Raw genomic sequence first — 18,452 nt, 5'->3', positions numbered from 1 at the left:
GGAAAGGAGGGAAGCAGGAAGAAGGGAGGGAGAGGAAAAGAGAAAAGCCGACAAGCCCTCACTTGAAAACTTCTGCACATTTAAGAGGCAAGAAAAAGAAACTTTCTCACTCCTTCCTTTATCCCTTCTTCCTCTTCCTGCTCCTCCTCCTCCTCCTCTTCTCGCCCCACACCCTTCTCAAATGATCCCCCTCGCGCTGAAAAGAAACTGAAGCTCGCAAAGAGGTCTAAAAAAGTTGGCTGTGTCTGTGCATGACTGTGCGTCTGTGTGTCTACTGGACTGTGTGTGTGTGCCTCTCAGTGTGTGTGTGTGTGTGCGAGCCTGGGTCTGTGTGGGAATGATTACATCAGCCTGCTGCAGCCTTATGATTGGTCGGTGAGCGTGTGGTTTGATTCAGTGTGCCTCGGAGCCCGTGGCTGAGGCTGTAACCCTTTGTGAGGGGGAGAGAGAGAGAGAGAGAGAGAGAGAGAGGGAGGGAGGGAGAGAAAGAAAGATAGTTGTCAGACTCAGCCGGCACTGGGAGCACTGTACTGTACCTGCTGCCATCCGATCACTGACTGTCTCTGTGTGTCTGTCCTGTGAGCTGAGCAGACACCGGCTTTAGGTCACACAGGCAGTTTCTTTTTTTAAAGACAGAGCTGGCGGCCTACATACACTGAAGGACTTCTCTGCAGGCTATGTGACAGGTAGCACAACTGCAACTGTCAACTGTCGGCATTCAAATTTGTCTGGAGGAGACAGGGCGACAGAGCAGCAAGGTTTCCTGTCTTACTGAGTGTGTGTGACTGTGTGTGTGTGTGTGTGTGTGCGCTGGGAGCCAGGCTCACTCCAAAAAATGCCTTCGTGTTCCCCGGACTGCTGCCTATTGCGGGCCGTGGAGGTAAGACCGCCGCTCTCTTTCTGTGTCTCTTATCTCTCTCTCGTCCCCCGTGTGTCTCTGCCTCTCCTCGCCTCCTTCTCTCTCTTTACATTTTAAGACCATTTCTCTTTGAAGTGCTGCTGCGCTCCAACCAGAGGCGACACACGCACTGTGTAAATACCTTAAAGGCTGAAGACAGTTTGTCTTTTTCAAGATGTGAGCACAGCCGTACAGAAAAAAAAAAAAAAGAGTCAAATACGTCAGCGGCTCTGAATGGTCGAGGCTTCCTTTTTGCGTTTGACCGTTGTGGATGGACGGGGCGCCTCGGGCCTGGTTTGTGCAAACTGTGATGCTGTGAGCTGCATCTTTGCTCAGGGAGAGGACAGTATTTTTCTTTGTCATGATAACGTTATGTGGGAAGTGTGCATACATGACATGTGTAGGCTTAGTAGGCTGGATTCCTGTGTAGGCTAAGAAGGCTGGATTCCTCTGCAGGTTGCTCTCGCTCTCTCTGTGGGTCTCTGTGTTTCCTGTGAATGTGACTGCATGGTTTCTTTTTGGAGAGCCAACCTGTCGACACTTAGCGGAGGACTACTGGCAGCTATGCGTTTCCCGGATTTTTTTAATAAATCTCTGACGAGGCAAATCCTCGAGAATCCAAAGAATATCTGGATGTGAATGTTTGTCTCTTACACATACGAGTGTTTACCTGTACAGATGCAGCGTTAACATTATACTTGACTGATCGGTCGGGGCTTTATATGTGTGTGAGTACCTGTTTGAGTCCGTATTATTAATAGACGCAGAAAGAAAGCAGGTGTTCTGGACACATTAATGTAAATGAATCACTCTGTATCATAATGTGTCCATTGTCTTATCCCTGACCCAGTTTCACTTTGTAAAACAGAACTCGTGTTCAGAAGTTTAGCTCGAAGCAGCGTCTCATCTCTGCACACTTGCTTACATACATTTGCTTGATAAGCTATAATTGGAAACACCATGCTTACTTCCCCTACAGCTACAGTACAGTATATACACTCATTTTGTGTAGGCAGGCCTGCTTTGTGTTCACAAGAGCAGATGCTTGTTATGCACTCCAGTATATTTGCTTCTATGTTACATCAACAATATACGCTATAAGGAAAGCTTGTCTGTGATTTCTAACACCGCAAGTGTAGCTTTGAGTGTCTGTTCTTTTCTATTGTGCGCTGTAATTACAGCCGTATGTATGGTGTAGTGTATGGGGCACTATGGATGTTTGAAGGAAATTGCCGGCTTCACCCACCTATTAGGCTAAAATGGTAAAATGACTCCATCAGAACTTTGTATTCCCTGTGGGGTAACCATCAGAATCCATATTTAAAATGACATGTTATCGATCACATATCATTGACACGCTCATATCTGGTTTAATCTGGGGTTTTTGTGTCGCTCATTTGTCTTTTTTTATGTCTCCATAAATAATAACTGAACTCTTATTTGCTGTCTCCTCTCAGATTGTGAAGATCTTCAGTGAAGACGGCATGGGCAAAGTGGTGGAGATCCCCGCCGACATGACGGCCAGAGACCTGTGCCAGCTCCTGGTTTATAAAAGCCATTGTGTGGACGACAACAGTTGGGCACTTGTTGAACACCACCCGCTGCTCGGGCTAGGTAAGGGGCACTATCCACACACACACACACACACACACACACACACACATAATCAGACACATCAACTAATGCTCGTTTGTGTGGTCTGAGACAGGCCACACAATCACTGACACACACAGGTGCTTTCACATGCATGCCCGCATACTTGTGCGGGCAGACAGTTCGGGCGCATATTCTCACGCAGGCATGTATTCAAGCATGAGTGCATGTGCATACTATACAACATATGCACGCATAGGGCCACCGTGTCCAGTGATCTAATCATGTACAACGCAGTCACTGTGTGTAGCAGGCTTGTGTAGCTGTGCCATATTGTCCACACATGGAAAGGAGATGTCATTGAGCCGCTTGTCATTGGAAAAACATGCAGGTTTGAAGTATTGATTGGCATGTGTACGAGCAGAAAGTGATGGAAATAGACGACGCACAGCACATGAGGTCAGACAGGCTAACGATTTTCTGACTCAATAGGAAGGAGCACGAGTTGTATGCAGGGAGCTAGATTACAGGTTAATTACAGGTGTGCTGAGGTGAATTAAATTATTGTTCTGCAGTAGGAGGCTGTAAAAAGTTATTACATGCAAGTAAACATCACATTATCAGTACTGTAAGCAGCCCCTATTAAAGCCAACCAATACACTCAGACCTCTCGGGGTAAAAGCAGAAACTCTTTGGCCCCAACTTTAACAAACGCAGCGATTGATAAATGTTCCAGCCCTGAAGCCTACGTCTTAAGACTCTTCTGAGCATTACAGAGCAACTTAATTTAGTGTTTGTGGTGGAGAGAAAAGTTTCTGGTTCATGCAGAGGATAATGATAGCAACAGAGAGGATCATATGGTATCTGACATCCTTCGCTGCTATTTTTAGCTCGGACAGGCTCATTTATGGTCAGCAGACCGCCTGGAATCAGGTCTTTGTGAGACTTGAGATTTAAAAAAAACAAAATCAGGGTATGGACAAAGAACCAGGACAGAGCCACTCCAGATCCTGAGCTACTATTTTTTAAGAATAACTGTCTTGTAAAAGTTGATATTCTGATATTATGTTTTCTTAAATTGTCTCCAAAGGAAGACTGCACGAAAGGTTTTGAGTGAAATCACCTTAAATAATCGCTTCAACCTTTGTTTAAAGAGCACTTTCCAAAATTAAAGTCAATAAGTTCTTCAAAAACACAGCAAAATAAGACTGATAAGTTACTGAATCATCTGTTTTAAAGTTGTAATGTCGACGTTCTCTTTGGCGGCCCCTATGGTGATAAGCGGTATTTGCGGGAGCACACTTCCCAGATATCCAGACAGTGTTGCATGTGTGACGTCCACGGTTGGCTCCGGTTGTAACTCTTGATTTTCCTCGCTGACGGTCGCTTTCCTTTTCAGACTGTTTGCCTTCATCTGAGCGTCAAATTTGTTTCTTTTTCTTTGGATTTTTACTTATTGTTGAAGTTGTATCTGTAGTCATCGATCTTTTCTTTGTTTGTTCAGCCATAGTAGATTACTATTTACTCACAACACTTGCAGAGACTGGAAAAGCAGCCGCTTAGCTCCGCCTACCCTCTCTGGCAGACCAACCACTGCTGGCTGATGGAAAACGCGTCACTAACTGGGCGCCGCTTGTGATTATTTCCACAAGTCACCACAGACACCCAGTCTGTAATACTGCTAATGCAAAGGCTTTCATCAGTGGGCCATAGGCTCAATCACCATTGTGTTACCTGATTCGGAGATAGATAGAGACTCAACAAACATTTATTTAAATTAAAATCTTCAGATTATTGCTTCAAAATAGACATCAATACAGGGAAGGTAAAAAAAGAAATAAGATACAGTTAAAAGACAATAATTAAAAAGGCCAGCAGATGAGAAGCTAAAGGAAGAAGGGGTGATGATTGAAGGTTATAGATTAGTAGACGTTAAGCTGTAATTGATGAATACTGTAACAAAACCTTTGCTCCTCTCAGTATCAGAGGCTGTGTGATGTTATCGATCAGGGACTATCAGTGACACAGCCGGGAGGTGATGGAGATGGATGATGAAGTGTTAAAGAGGCTGTATTTCATGGCCCGCGCTGCATCAGACAGAGACCTGGGGATTTATATCTTGTAAAAACACTCACAGGTTTGATATTCTTTTACACCAAATGTGACTCCACATCGACACAAGAGAAGTATAAAAAGTATAAAGTGAAGGGGTTTTAATCCGTTCCTGTATAAAGAAGCTAATGAGCTTTGCTGATTGTGTGTTACACTTGGCCGTATAACAGTAAGTTCAGAAAGCTTTGGCCAGCTGAATGTTAGAAAACCCAACCTCCCCCTGAGGAGAGGGTGATTATAAAGCACTTATGGAGACAAGTTGAGCCTGTGCTCTGCGCTCGTGTCTGTACAGTTTAACAGATGTGGGAGAGAAGGGGGTGTAGTTTTATATAGAGCAGTGGGCCTGCTGCTGAAACGTGTCTATAGAAAGAGGCCCGGTGAAAAACAGATGTAAAAACACTTTATTTTATTTCTATGATTTGACAGCTTGTGTGAGTATATTTTTATGTTTTTAAATGTAGTCTGACATCCACTCTGTGTGTCACGTTGTCATGTGAGGAAACCTTTCAAAGTATTGCGTTATTTAAAGGACCCCTCCCAAAGTTCTAACCCAATATTTCACCATCCATCATGATCTGATTACATTTCTCATCAGAGCTGCCAACACCGCGCTGCCAAACACAGTTAGGCCGGCTTGTTGTGGATGACATCATTCTTGGCTCGCGCTCGCTCTTTTCTATTATAGGCCTCGTTTATTCAGACGCACCTGTACTGCAACTGTATTCTCCTCAGCTCTGGAATAACCACTCATTGTGTTTTATGTTTAGAAGTTACAGTGAGTGAGATGTAGTGAAGCAGCGGTGTGTTTATTGTTCAGATTGAAGGGGTGCATTCTCAGCTGCAGAGCCAGCACCTGTCTGACAGAGTATGTGTGTGTTGGTAGGCGTGTGCGCTTTTGTGCCCTTTGCAAAATAGTAATAAATGTCCAAATGATAGTAACTGTATTTTGTCCCTCTAAATATTATATGCATTGTATATGTCTGACATGTTCATTGCAGTAATTTAGATATTTTAACTAAAGATTTGGTTTGTTTGGAGCTTTTAAATGGCTCCGATGCAGCCTAAAATGTGGTATAGGTTATCAGCGATGGAGCTAGTCAGTGCAACAATCCGATACTATAATGAGTTGTCCACTATAAAATTCAATAAATAATATGTAATATATCTGCCACAAGTAACTACTGTTTAAGAGAGGCAAAACAACTGCTTTCAGGTAAATTATCTTGTGACCATAGCAACAACAAATGTGCGATGCTAGCCCAGAGGGCAAAGTCAGTCATAGCCAGGCCTGGGGAGTAACCGAATACGTAATTAAGTACGTAAGTCGTCTTTATTTGCAGATTTTGTGTGATTTTTTAGTAATCCAAAAGTAACTGAAAGTTATCAGTTACGTGACTTTAAAATTGCGATACTTGGATACTTGGATACTTGGATTAGGTTACTGATTAAAGCTTCTGTGAGGAAGTTTCAGTTTGTTTTGATTTTGGCCCCCCCTGATGACAAAGCCGTAAATCTTTTCTCTTTGCTGATTTTGTCCTGTACATGCTTAAGGGGTTTTTTTTTTTCTTTAAATCTCATCCTGCTTTCTTTAACATTCATATGGATCCCTCACTTTAATTTTTTACCCTGGAAAATGTAAACAAAGGCAGCGTGCAGTTAATCGCTTCTGCCCCCGCCAGCAGTTTCAGGCATTAAAAATAACTGTATAGAAATAATCGATATTGTCGCTGATGGTCTGATTTGCTTTTGTAGCTCATATAGAGTCATCAGAATTAATTTCAGTCTGTTTCATAACCGGCGAAGAACTCCTCACAGGAGCTTTAACAGGTAATTAGTGACTGTATCAGAATACATTTTAACCCTCCCAACACTGCTCATAGCTAGCTAGCAAAATGTCAGCAATCAGTGTTTTACAATCACACATTTTAAGTTTGTAATTTGTTGTTAAACGTTAACATAGATTTGGGGCGCTGGTTTAGCTCAGTGGGTAGAACAGGCGCCACATATACAGAGGCTACAGTCTGTAACGCAGTGGCTGCAACCCCCTCTCTTGTCTATCTTCAGCTGTCCTATTAATGAAGGCAAAAATAGCCATAAACAATTATCTAAAAAAAAAAAAAACACTTAAATTAAAGCAGTTTCTTTCTTTTTTTTAAATTCTTTATTTAGAGGATGGTTGAGAACATTTGACAGAGAAGTAGCTGTGCAGTTACAGAGAGCACAAAGAGTCGGTTATGAACAGTGCTCTGCAGTAAATTCAGCTTTTCTTAAAACCCTGTCCATCTCAATATCCCTGTTTTTCCTTTTTTAACTATATGCATTTTATTAAATGCTCGATAATATTTACATTCTGTAAAGAGGGATGTGTAGTTACGATAATGTTTAGTTATCACTATCAGGAAGTAAAAGATGCTAATGAACATCTCCAGCTGCCTGTCAGTAATTAACTGCGATTGTAAATGCGTTTAAAATACTTCTTCATGTTTCGTGGATACTGTTTGTCGACTGACTCAGAAGGAAGTTGTTTGTGGAGCGTGAAGTTTTTTATTTGTACAATAATTAAAAAGGTCCAATGTGTGAGTGAACACAGTGTACGTCTGCACGGCACATGTATGTCGTCAAACTTCATGTGTGCACATGTGGTGTGGTGGTTGACGAGAATAGTTTCAGAGCGACACGAACAATAGCTTGTTTGAATAGAGCGGACTATTCCCGTACATCGCTGCCCACTCTTAGTACGCTGCTGAATGGGATAAACTGGGCCTTTGAGATAAGTCACACTGACCTCTGCTTGTCCCCCCCCCGTAAAGGTTAACATCTGTGGGACAGTGAGGTAGTGTTTTCAGGGTGAGTCACTGTCACGAACACGAGTGAGTCATGAGACAGGCGACAAGCAGAAACAGAGAAGAAGAGTCGTGACAGCGTTTGAGGGATGTGACAGAGGACATGAAAAGGCGAAGAGGGGACGCATGAGGAGTGATAATGACGCGAGATAGAGCCGTAAAGTCTCTGAAGTTCACTCCACGTCAAAATAGACATCAGAGTAATGTTGCAAAGGTTCAACAAGTTACAACATTTTAATTAAATCCGCTGGGGGAAGGAAGTCTTTTATTAAAGGCATGACATAGAGGACGTGTAATGCAGTTGGAATTGACTGAGTCATGACCGCTTTCAGCATCACAGTGACAGAATATAAATCAGCAGGACCTCTGACCGCCACATGCGCACGAGGACATCACAGCTTTACGAAAGATGAAAGAGAGAGGCCTCAGACACAGCTTGTTTGATGAGCGGGAGCCATGAAACCAGTCTGCATTATGACTTCCAATTTGGAAGGTCAAATTTAACCCAGGATCTTTTAAGATAATTTAATTAAATATTGTCTGAAACAATAGATGATTTTAATTGTTTCGTCCTTTAAACTTGTGTTGAGGTTTAGTTTTTATCAGGTGTTAATGTGTGTGTGAATCTAATGGGAGCAGGTTAAGGAAATTAAGATTATTAGCACTTAAAAACAGACTGAGCATGAAGTGAGTGTACTTTTAACTCGGTGTCTTTTTTAATGATTAATACACTCTCTGTTATCAGTGTTTCTTACAAGACAGAAACAGATTGTTTCCTTGAATATAACATCTACAAAGGTCACCAGAGATGTCCATTGTTCTAGTCTGATATGCTTAATCTTAATCACTGTGATATGTTCATATATCAATAAAACATACACATTCACTCCTTTGACAGATCATAAAACCTCTATTTAAAATGATCTGCTTGTGTATGTACTGATGCTGTGATGTTAAATACTAACCTCTTATGTCCTCGTCTCTCTCTGCTTCCCCGCAGAGCGCTGTCTAGAAGACCACGAGCTGGTGGTTCAGGTCCAGGCCTCCATGAACAGCGACAGCAGATTCCTCTTCAGGAAGAACTATGCCAAATATGAATTCTTCAGAAACCCCCTGGTAATTGCTTTTGTGAAGACATTTGTTAACATAACGTGTCAGTCCTGACATCTTCTTGTTGAAATATGTGAGACATACAGCCTGTGAAAAAATGCACCTGTGGCAACAGCTCCTCTTGACTTCCATTTTTATCATGTTTAAGAACTAAAAGGGGTCATATCTTTTAAAGGGATATTCTCATATTTTAGGTTTCACATTTTGGGTGTTTATTGTTCACAGTGAAAAAGTGAAAGCTGCATAATTACATGTTTTTTCAGAATCACATTTTTAAAAAGGTCGCCTCTGAAATGGGCCGTTCAGAACAGCTGCAGGTTTCTACATAGAACCTTTTATTCACTGAAATCGAGCAATCGTCATTCACCGTCATTCACCTCAGGCTGCCGTCTTGCACTAGCTCATAGTTAAGTCAAGATTTCAGCTTACCATTACGATACCTCCTGGTGATTCTGGCTCGTACTTATAAGGCTGAATAACTGATCCTAGAGCAGCCATGTTTTCTACAACTTTTGGAGTGACGGTGCAGCGCAGCCGCTCCCCCACGTGGGATCGCACACGTGGGGGCGGGGCTACGCGGTCACTCCAAATACTGTCAGCCAATCGTGGCTAAGGTCTGACCTTTGACTGTCTAAATGGCTTGTTGGTTTCAGGAGGTAGAAGAGGCTCCGAAAAATAATTACATTCAAATATGTCTACAATTTTTAAAACGAAACAAACTTTACTAACGTGAATCGGAAAGTGATTGCACAGCTAAAATAGGTTCCCTTTAATGTTTAGATAATTTGGCTTCATAAATGACAGCAGTATTAACCCACATTGTTTCTTGGATTTGTAGAGTTCAGTCAAATTAAAAGAGATATTCACAGGTGCGATTTGGTTTGAGGAGCGTTCACTTGACTCAGAACTAAAATTAGTTTAGGACATATTCTCTTAAAATATCATGACCGCAGACTTCTGATGAGATTTGCATGCTGTTGCTTATTCACATATTCCTCACGGTGGCTGATATTTTCTGTCTGTCTGCCTCTCTCCTTCCACCAGACGTTTTTCCCGGAGCACATGGTCGCATGGTGCCAGGAAACCAGCCGTACTATTCCACCATCTCAGCTCCTTCAGGTACATACAACACACACACACTCTCTGTGTCTGTCTCTCATTCTCTCCTCTCCTGACACGCACACAGCTCAGCTTACCTCCGAGTCAGCAGCCTCTTCATAGTGTACAATCAGGCTGACATAGCTCACCTCTGACCCTGAGACAGTGTGTCTCGTCAGAGTCTGCAGTAATAACTACTGTTGATCCCCTGTTGACACATGACTGTCTCGGCACACGCACCGCAGGCCCGACACTCGCGACGGATGGAATTAGGCAGTCAGAAATAGAACATACAGTTCCTCACTCGCCTACCGTGTGTTTGCACAGCCCGCATTCGCACACCTGTGTCATGCTACCACACAGACACTTCACAAAAGACGTGCAGGGAAAAGAAAAAGTCTGGGATTCTTGGGGTTTTGAAGAGCTTTGGTCTTAATGGATGGAGGGTTTTCATGCAGTCTGGCTCTCTGCTGTATCAAGTAATGGAGCTGTCAGAGTCAGAGCCATCGCCGCTCACAGAAAGCTTTTAACTCCCCGGCTCATCATAAAGACGTTCTGCTCTGTTATGCTCTACATAGAGGAGTCAATAGATGAAAGGGGATGTGGTGTGTCAGGAATCTCCAGTGTTTGATTTACTCTAAACATCTTTGCAGCACTGTCCAAACCGAGACGCTTTCTGACCTGAGCACAACAAGGTGTTTTTGCATTATTTGCCACTATGTAAGATGCATAATATGTCAATGGAATGCAGCAAAGTGTAGTGCCTAAAAAAAAGAAAGCTTTCTGAATGATGGCTGCGTGTGAGCGTGACTCCGCAGATGTCGGAAAAAGCTCATGCGTGAGGCCCATCGTAGGATGTTTCCAAAACACTGGGAAACATGTGCTTTAAATATCGAAGAGTCCTCTGGAACAGTTTACCTTCCAGCCGCAAGCCACAAACTCCAAATCAGCTCCATTAAGTCGACCTGCCACTTCATGGTGAGATATTTTAGTGAAACATGGAAACCACAAAACTCAAAATACTTCAGACACCCACGAGACCCTAAAGGAATGCACTGCATGTTGATTCAATGTATGGACTATGTTTATCATGGCAGGCACATGACAAATCATGAAGCTTTAATTTAATTTATTTTGTTCTCTGTTTATTTATTTATTTGTTTATTTGACAGGGACAGATATTGTGAATTAAAACCAGTGTAAAAACACAGGATGTGAAAATGGAGTTAGCAAAATGCTAATGCTAAGAACAAAGGCGGATGACATAATCAGATGAAAATACACAAGTAGGCACATTTAAAAAATGCATCATAGGCCCTGCTCAAAAAACGGATATATTACGCATATACTGAACATAATATTTATATATATATATGCTGTCAGCCCTTTTTCGTGTCTACGTCCTTTGATGTTTCAGACACTAGCACAATGTCTCGCCTTGTCGTGGTCGCTGCTGGTGTGTGTTAAAATCCAAGCTGTCGCTCATCTCAGCTGTCAGTCATGATGTCAGTCACTGATGCAACGAGCCCACATGACACTGCGCTCTTTGACAAAAAGCAGTCGCCCCCCGTCTGTGACGCCTCTACAGATGCTTTCTGCGTTCGCTATTCGGCTCTGACGGTGACGGAGAGCTCACAGGCTTCAGATGTGATCCTCCTGAGGCAGAGGGTCCTTCACGGAGGATATTAAAGAGTGATTAAACCCAAACTGTTGTGAGCTGATCCCTCCTTCCTCTTCCTCTTACAGAACTTCTTGGCGACCAGTGGCTGTCCAGAGATTCAGGGTTATCTGTACGTGAAGGAGGTGGGGAGGAAGTCATGGAAGAAAGTTTACATGTTCCTGCGGCGCTCGGGACTCTACTGCTCCACAAAAGGAACCTCAAAGGTACCCGCAGCTCCATCTTTTTCATCTTCAATGCAAAGTGTGTATTTCCTTGTCATTTTATAAACGTTTGACATTAAAATTTTACGGTAATAACACAGTAAATATTCCAGATTGAACGTAATTACCTTCAAAGAATCAGCCTTTCATTGATGGTGGTCTCAGTGTAGCTGCGGGCCGCGTCTCCCTGTGATGTGCTGACTTATTAATTATCTGTCTGCAGGAGCCCAGACATCTACAGTTACTAGCAGACCTCGAAGACAGCAACATCTTCACTGTCATCACAGGGAAAAAGCAGCACAGTGCTCCCACGGACTACGAGTTCTGCATCAAGGTGAGTCTCACATGAGAGAGTGAGATGAAACTGATTTATAGTAAAATATTCATTGACATCCTGTCTAATGATAAATGCTGCTGCTTCGAGGTTTTGCTGTATTTCAAAATGTTTTTGATTTATTTACATCATTATTTCTTTTACTTTTAAGCTTTAAATGTAGAAAAAGAGCGAACAGGTGCAGCTCTCTTTCCCTTATCAGCTCCACCACTGATGATTGTTATAATAATAGTCCAGGTAGCGAGGATGATGATTACTGTCTGTGCTCTTATTCTGAAAAATGCACATTTTCAGCCCAATAAAGGTCGAGGGGAGATGAAGGAGTTGAGGATCTTGTGTGCTGAGGATGAACAGGGCAGGACCTGTTGGATGACAGCCTTCAGACTCTTTAAGGTAACACAACGACACTATCACAAATGTAACATAGTTTCTGTGGGGAAGCAGAGCTAACAAACTCTGATCAGAAAGTGGGCCGGGATTAAAACTGAGTTGGGATCTTATCTTATAGACTGCCACCACACTTGTTTGACCAGTGAGTGTCTTTTTCTTACAGTACGGGATTGTATTGTACCAGAATTTTAAGATTCCTCAACAAAGAAAAAACTTACTTTCACACTTCTCAGCGCCTGTGGTGAGTTTGTCTCTTCATTTAAAATTCTGTTTATTCTGTTAAAAAAAACTTTAAACCTACACATCGAATCAACAACAGCATTGCTTTGAAAAATTGAGCAAACATTGTGCAGAATATGCAATGTATGATGTATTGCATTGCCTGTGTGTCCTTATTTTGACTCTCATGTATCTCTGTCGCCCCCTAGCGGAGCGTATCGGAGAACTCCCTGGTGGCGATGGATTTCTCAGGGAGGATAGGCAGAGTGATTGACAACCCCGTCGAAGCTCAGAGCGCTGCCATGGAGGAGGGGCACGCGTGGAGGGTGAGACACAGCCTCTGGTTTTCTCTTTATCTTTGTCAACAGTGCAAGGAGCAGACCTCTAAAGATGTCTACAGATGGAACTATTTTTTCTGCTCGTATATGTATAAAGCAAATCTTCCTCTTGTTCTAAGTTGTTTTAAAGTGACAAAAGGCGGCTGCCAGAATATGAAAAATGTCAGGTGTCAGATCAGGGCAGGTCAAGTCAGTAAAAACCAGAGTCAACTTGGCTCTTCTTTATTTAAGTTTAACTATGAGTTTAGTAAAAATGTAAACGTCATGTTTACGCGATCATGAACTAATCCCTGTTGTTCTGTCTCTTTGTGGCCTCTCTCTCAGAAGAGGAGTCAACGAATGAACATATTAGGCTCCCACAGTCCGCTCCACCACTCCTCACTAAGCTCAGGTACGTACATGAACTTTCTCTACCTTTAACTTTTTACAGTTTAAACTAGAAAATATATATTTAAACGTATTTTCTTCTTTATTTTTCTCTGCAGTCATCCACATAGCTCAGTTGTGGTTCCACGGCAGGATAACCAGAGAAGAGTCCCATCGCATTATCCACCAGCAAGGACAAGTAGACGGGTAAGGGAGCAGGAGACACAGCACCATTTAGACATGAAGTTCACTTATTTACTAAATATGAATAAAAAGTTATTTAAATTTGTTTTTCACCTGAATATTTCCTCCTTTCTCTTGTTGCACAGGTTGTTTCTGCTGAGAGTCAGTCAGAGTAACCCCAAGGCGTTTGTGCTCACTTTGTGCCATCACCAGAAAATCAAACATTTCCAGATACTACCGGTACGCTTTTCTTCATGTCTGATCATTTCTTTTTGTTTGTTTGTTTTATTCAAAGAGAAGATTTAATGTTGAAATTTCATGTAAAAGGAACAAGTTGAAATTGAAAAAAACGTAAACAATTGCAGGCTGCATAACATGCTTGGAAAATACCGTCTGATGAGTTGGTACTTTGCAGTTTAGAAGGTTAAAAATAAAGCTCCTGTAAGGAATTTTGCATTGGTGGCTGAAATTAATTCTGATTACTCTGTATAACCTACAAAAGCAAACCAGACCATCAGCGACAAGATTGATTATTTCCATATAGTTATTTTTAATGCCTGAAACAGCTGGCTGGGGGGTAGGTGTCAGACGAAGCAATTAACTGCACGCTGCCTTTGTTTACATTTTCCAGGGTAAATATTTAAACTGAGTGATACATATGACTGTTAAAGAAAGCAGGATGAGAGTTTTTGTACATGTAGAGGACAAAATCAGCAAAGAGATAAGAGGTACGGCTTTGTCCACAGGGGGTGCCAAAATCAACACAAACCAAAAGTTCCTCACAGGACCTTTAAATAAGAGGTTTTATTATCAAACCAGTTTTTATTTGTCTTTTGTGATATGTGTTTTTTTAAAAAGACAATAAAAGCATCTTTTATGATAAAATGTTAGCCCTTTAACTTTACATTATTGCTGACTGACAAACATTATTTTATGGGTCTCTAAAGCCAAAACATTAATAAAAACATGAAAAGAAAATATTGAACTTACTATTACATAAAAAAATAGTTTGTCAGTTTGAAATAAATTACAGTATTATATAAAAAATGTATTTCTGATCTGTTGCTAACACGGCCATGCGTGTAAAACCATCGTTCTGATCTTCTTCCTCCTCTCCTTCTCTGTGCTGTCTCTCTCCTCTCTCTTGCCCGGACCGTTTGTCTCCGTCAGTGTGAAGAGGACGGCCAGCTCTTCTTCAGCCTTGACGACGGCGCCACCAAATTCACCGACCTGATCCAGCTGGTGGAGTTCTACCAGCTCAACAGAGGAGTGCTGCCTTGTAAACTCAAACACCCGTGCACCGTCGTGGCCTTATGACATCATCGGATCATCGGACCCCATGAGCCCTATCACTTGACCTGACTCTGCCTAAAACAAACAACACAGCACGAATCTCCCCGTCGGTTGATTCTGTGTGTTTTTATCTTTACAAGAAGCTGGTGAATGACTGACGTTGTTGTTTTATATTGTTGTGAGTCCGCCGGAGACTGCTGACTTGTTGGATTTTTGTCGGTTTGCATGGACGTTTGAGGAGTGGGATGCACAACTCGCTCACGAGACTCCTCAGTAAGAAGAAGATAAAGGAAATGAACACTGCCGTTTGTGTCAATAAAGTTGCAAAATCTTCCACAATCTTGCTACCCATAGTCATCAATAAGCTTGGACGCAGTGACCCTCGAGGTTTCGACTGTACTTCCCTTCAACTGGACAATCGGCAGGACAAGATTCGGTGCGGACCACTCTGCTCTCTGCGAACAAACAGAAGTCTTATCACACGTCCTCAAAGATCGAACTGTAGACGGAGAGTTGATTGTCTCTTTTAGTTTTGCACTCATGGTACTGGGAGTGGCCTTTGACGGTGCATGACTTCTAAGCTGTCGCATTACAAAACTGTGAGATGGCGCCACCGCCCTCTAGTGTCCGAGGCATGTAAGGACATGTCCAAATTCAACATGGATGAGAGCCGGAGGCGCCGGAAAGAGTGTTGCTTTTTGAATCCTTTTGAGATTTGTCGAAACATCTTGAACTGTCAAAGTATTTTTCTAAAAATGGACTGTACAAAGTCTGCATTGTCCACTCTCATCTCTGAACACACAGGGTTTCTCTTGTTATCAAAATTCTCTTTGATTTTTTTTTTTGTCTATGTTTTGCATCCTGGATATTTGCAAACCTCCGACATTCACATAAGCTACGATAAGTTCAGTCTGTAGTTGGTATCCTATTGCACGCTATTTCTATAAAGTATGTCCCATGCAGCCTCCACACAATGAGCATCACTGAAACAGCTGTGTCATACAGGGTGAAATCACAAGTAATAAAGCTAAAAGGAGGAAGAAACCAGGTACACATTCATGGTGATTGCAATGTGGAAAAGTGAAATCAGGTAACTATGTAGGAGTAATTTGCAAGTGCAGGAAAAAGTTGGACTATAGAGAGTATCAGTCTTTTATTCGATCTTCCTCATCAACAGCACAGGGACGGATAACCACTAGCATCTCTTTCAGGTGTTTGTCAAGTGACAGCAAATCAATGGAAACTAAAATTATTCGTCATTGTCGAGTTAAACCAGAGATACAGTGGGAAACTTCGTCTTTCACATATGTTTCACTTATAGCTCCACAAATGCTCCTACCTGTTCAAAGTGCGGTCAAACACACAGTGCATGTGGTTAGGGACATGGTTTAGTGCTCTGACTCCACTTTGATTGATTACATTCCATACAATGCTGCCTTTTACTACCTGGAAGTACTCGTGAACTAGCGGTATCAAATTTGCACCCACTGCCTTCGGCAGCACGCTGTCTATGAGAAGTTAGCTGCTGTTGCTACAGTGAGGGAGAAACGTGTAAGGAGAGAGGATCAGCAGTGTGGCAGCAACGTCGAACTGGAAACTACAGAGCCCATTTAGCTTATTTTAACCTCTTAAATTAAATGTACTGCCTCTGGTGCAGCTTGTGCTTTTAATTGGCGATAATGAGAGCATCAGAGCGAAAACAGAGCACATAAAACTCTTATTGGATTAGTTTGAGGGCACTGGATGCACCTGCCTTTGTCTCAGACTGTGCCGTTTCAGCAGAAAATCAATTGTTTTCCAGATAGCAGCCAAGGTCGGTCAAAAAAAAAAGATTTTAAATGGATCCTCTGTTGTGTTTTGGCCAAATCTACGCTGGAGCTCCTATTATTAACAGCAGTGAAAGGAACCTGGATCAAATGTCTTTTTAAATAGATGAGGAGACCTTTTCGGCACCTATTGATCATGTCTGGATCAATGGAAGTGAGTAGATAACACGTGAAGGGCAAAACCCATCTAGTAGGCAAATAGCCAGAGTTACAAACACAGATTGAAACCCTGTCACTTCCAGTAAATTCAGTTAATAAACACGTTCTTTGAATTTTCCCACCATAATCAGATGTTCTGTTGCCAGAAATGTCTAAAAACTACTCATTTTTTTAAGTGTTATTTGGTTCCAGCATTGGTGGTAACATGGTGAGAACATCAGCCAGCAGACAGTCAGATCTCTGTCCGTAGTCCCTGTAATGCCTCATCCACGGCCGTGATTTTCCCCCTGCAGCTTGTCTTAAGGTTCATCGAACATCTGAGATGCAGAGTACCCGCACCACACTGACTCTCTGTGCATGGTCACCGTTATTTATCTGAGATGCAATGACTCAATCTTTTTTTTTTTTTTAAGTATTGTTGCAGCAAAATGTATTTATTTATCTGGATGTGACTGATTACTTGAAAATGTTAGATTTCTTTTTCTCGGCGCTGTTCTGTACTGTTTTTTTCCTTTTGTCATGACCATGAGATGATTGAGCGGTGTGATTTATATTATAATTATTATTATTATTACTGTAATGACATAGCATCGATCGATGAATTTTTGTTTCCTTTTGTTAGTGTCATTCAAACACAAATCAAATGTCGTCATCAACACGTGTTAAGAAGTGATGTTTGAAAGCACACTGGTATCAATGGTGTTAACATGGTCATTCCAACAGAGGGGGGTGTTGGGACATTGAAAACAACAAAATTTCCCAGTTTTTATGTTTTCAAACCCTGTCATTACTGGTGTCATGTCTCCCAGATTAATTGGGACAAAAAGTGAAACCCTTAAGTTTCCTCATCACTGCTTTGAGATAGCCCAACATTTCAAAAGAAATGGATGTAAATTAAAGTAAAAAGCCACAAATGTTTTGGGAAACTGTGTCAATAAGCCTCAAATTCTCATAATTAACTTTTTTTTTTAAATCTCGAAGAAAGATTTGTACAAATTTAGATGATGATTTAGATAAAAAGCCCTTTCAATGAAAATGTTCAAATTAGATAGAAGACATGCAGAACGACGACATCCCGGCCCTCACCTTTAAAACTGCTATGAACAGGGATGTGATCGTTATAAATGAGGAGTTTTAGCTTCATGTGCAGGGATTCTGTCTTTTATCCGGATAATAATAACACAAATTCAGTTGTAGATGCTGAGAGTCATCTTAAGCTATTGATATGTCACTGTATTGTTGATGTTTCTCATCATACGTCCCCCAGCTCTGCGGTCGTCCTCACACTCACATTACATTGATCCTGTCTGAATGAGAGCAGGTGTCGGCTTGTAACGGAGCAGGGTTTGCAGGGTCTTAAATGCAAAATGCAGAAGGTAAATTAAACTAGTAAAAAAAAAAGACATCAGGGGATGTGGATATCTATGTTCTTACACTTAACAGAAATGAATGTAACTGGGTCGCTCAGGGTCCCTTTGGAGGGTTAAAAACTACTGGTCCATCAGAGTTTTTATCAATCTGGGACTTTTTCTCCATTACGTGCGCCTCTAAACCGCCAGTTGACGTGGAAAAAAAACGTGCAGCAAATTCATTAGATCTATTCAAAGAGTGCATTAAACACAGTCCGGTTATGTTTTAGCTGTTTATAACACTGCCTGATGTAATGGCCTCCTACCTTAGCTGATTTAAAACATCTCTAACACTTGTCACCTGTTCAACATGGCAACAAATTCTAATCTAATCTGATTCATTTCATCACGTAAAATCATTTTGAGATTATCAAGCAGACATAGTGTGAGGTTTCAGGAG

General features: G+C 41.8%; 1 protein-coding gene across 3 annotated transcripts in view; it reads left to right on the top strand.

Annotated features, from left to right (window-relative positions):
* The window catches only part of grb10b (growth factor receptor-bound protein 10b), a 74,580-nt gene extending 57,807 nt beyond the window's left edge, over positions 1-16,773 (top strand). The window contains exons 1-13 of one of the 3 annotated variants that reach the window (XM_069656324.1): positions 667-880; positions 2,356-2,512; positions 8,447-8,562; positions 9,601-9,675; positions 11,401-11,538; positions 11,759-11,869; positions 12,164-12,262; positions 12,423-12,500; positions 12,688-12,804; positions 13,141-13,207; positions 13,302-13,389; positions 13,512-13,605; positions 14,536-16,773. In XM_069656324.1, the coding sequence (XP_069512425.1) occupies positions 836-880; positions 2,356-2,512; positions 8,447-8,562; positions 9,601-9,675; positions 11,401-11,538; positions 11,759-11,869; positions 12,164-12,262; positions 12,423-12,500; positions 12,688-12,804; positions 13,141-13,207; positions 13,302-13,389; positions 13,512-13,605; positions 14,536-14,682 (1,332 nt within the window). In that variant the 5' untranslated portion in view covers positions 667-835 and the 3' untranslated portion in view covers positions 14,683-16,773. Of the gene's footprint in view, positions 1-666; positions 881-2,355; positions 2,513-8,446; positions 8,563-9,600; positions 9,676-11,400; positions 11,539-11,758; positions 11,870-12,163; positions 12,263-12,422; positions 12,501-12,687; positions 12,805-13,140; positions 13,208-13,301; positions 13,390-13,511; positions 13,606-14,535 lie in introns of those variants that run through there. The other 2 variants (XM_069656323.1, XM_069656322.1) reach the window with 2 other exon arrangements.
* Positions 16,774-18,452: the final 1,679 nt, after the last annotated feature.

The sequence above is a fragment of the Semicossyphus pulcher genome, unplaced genomic scaffold (genome assembly GCF_022749685.1).
Source record: "Semicossyphus pulcher isolate SPU_LCO1_2020_fin unplaced genomic scaffold, fSemPul1.0.p SCAF_9, whole genome shotgun sequence".
In the NCBI taxonomy this organism is placed as follows: Eukaryota; Metazoa; Chordata; class Actinopteri; order Labriformes; family Labridae; genus Semicossyphus; species Semicossyphus pulcher.
This window is presented reverse-complemented; position numbering and strand designations above follow the sequence as displayed.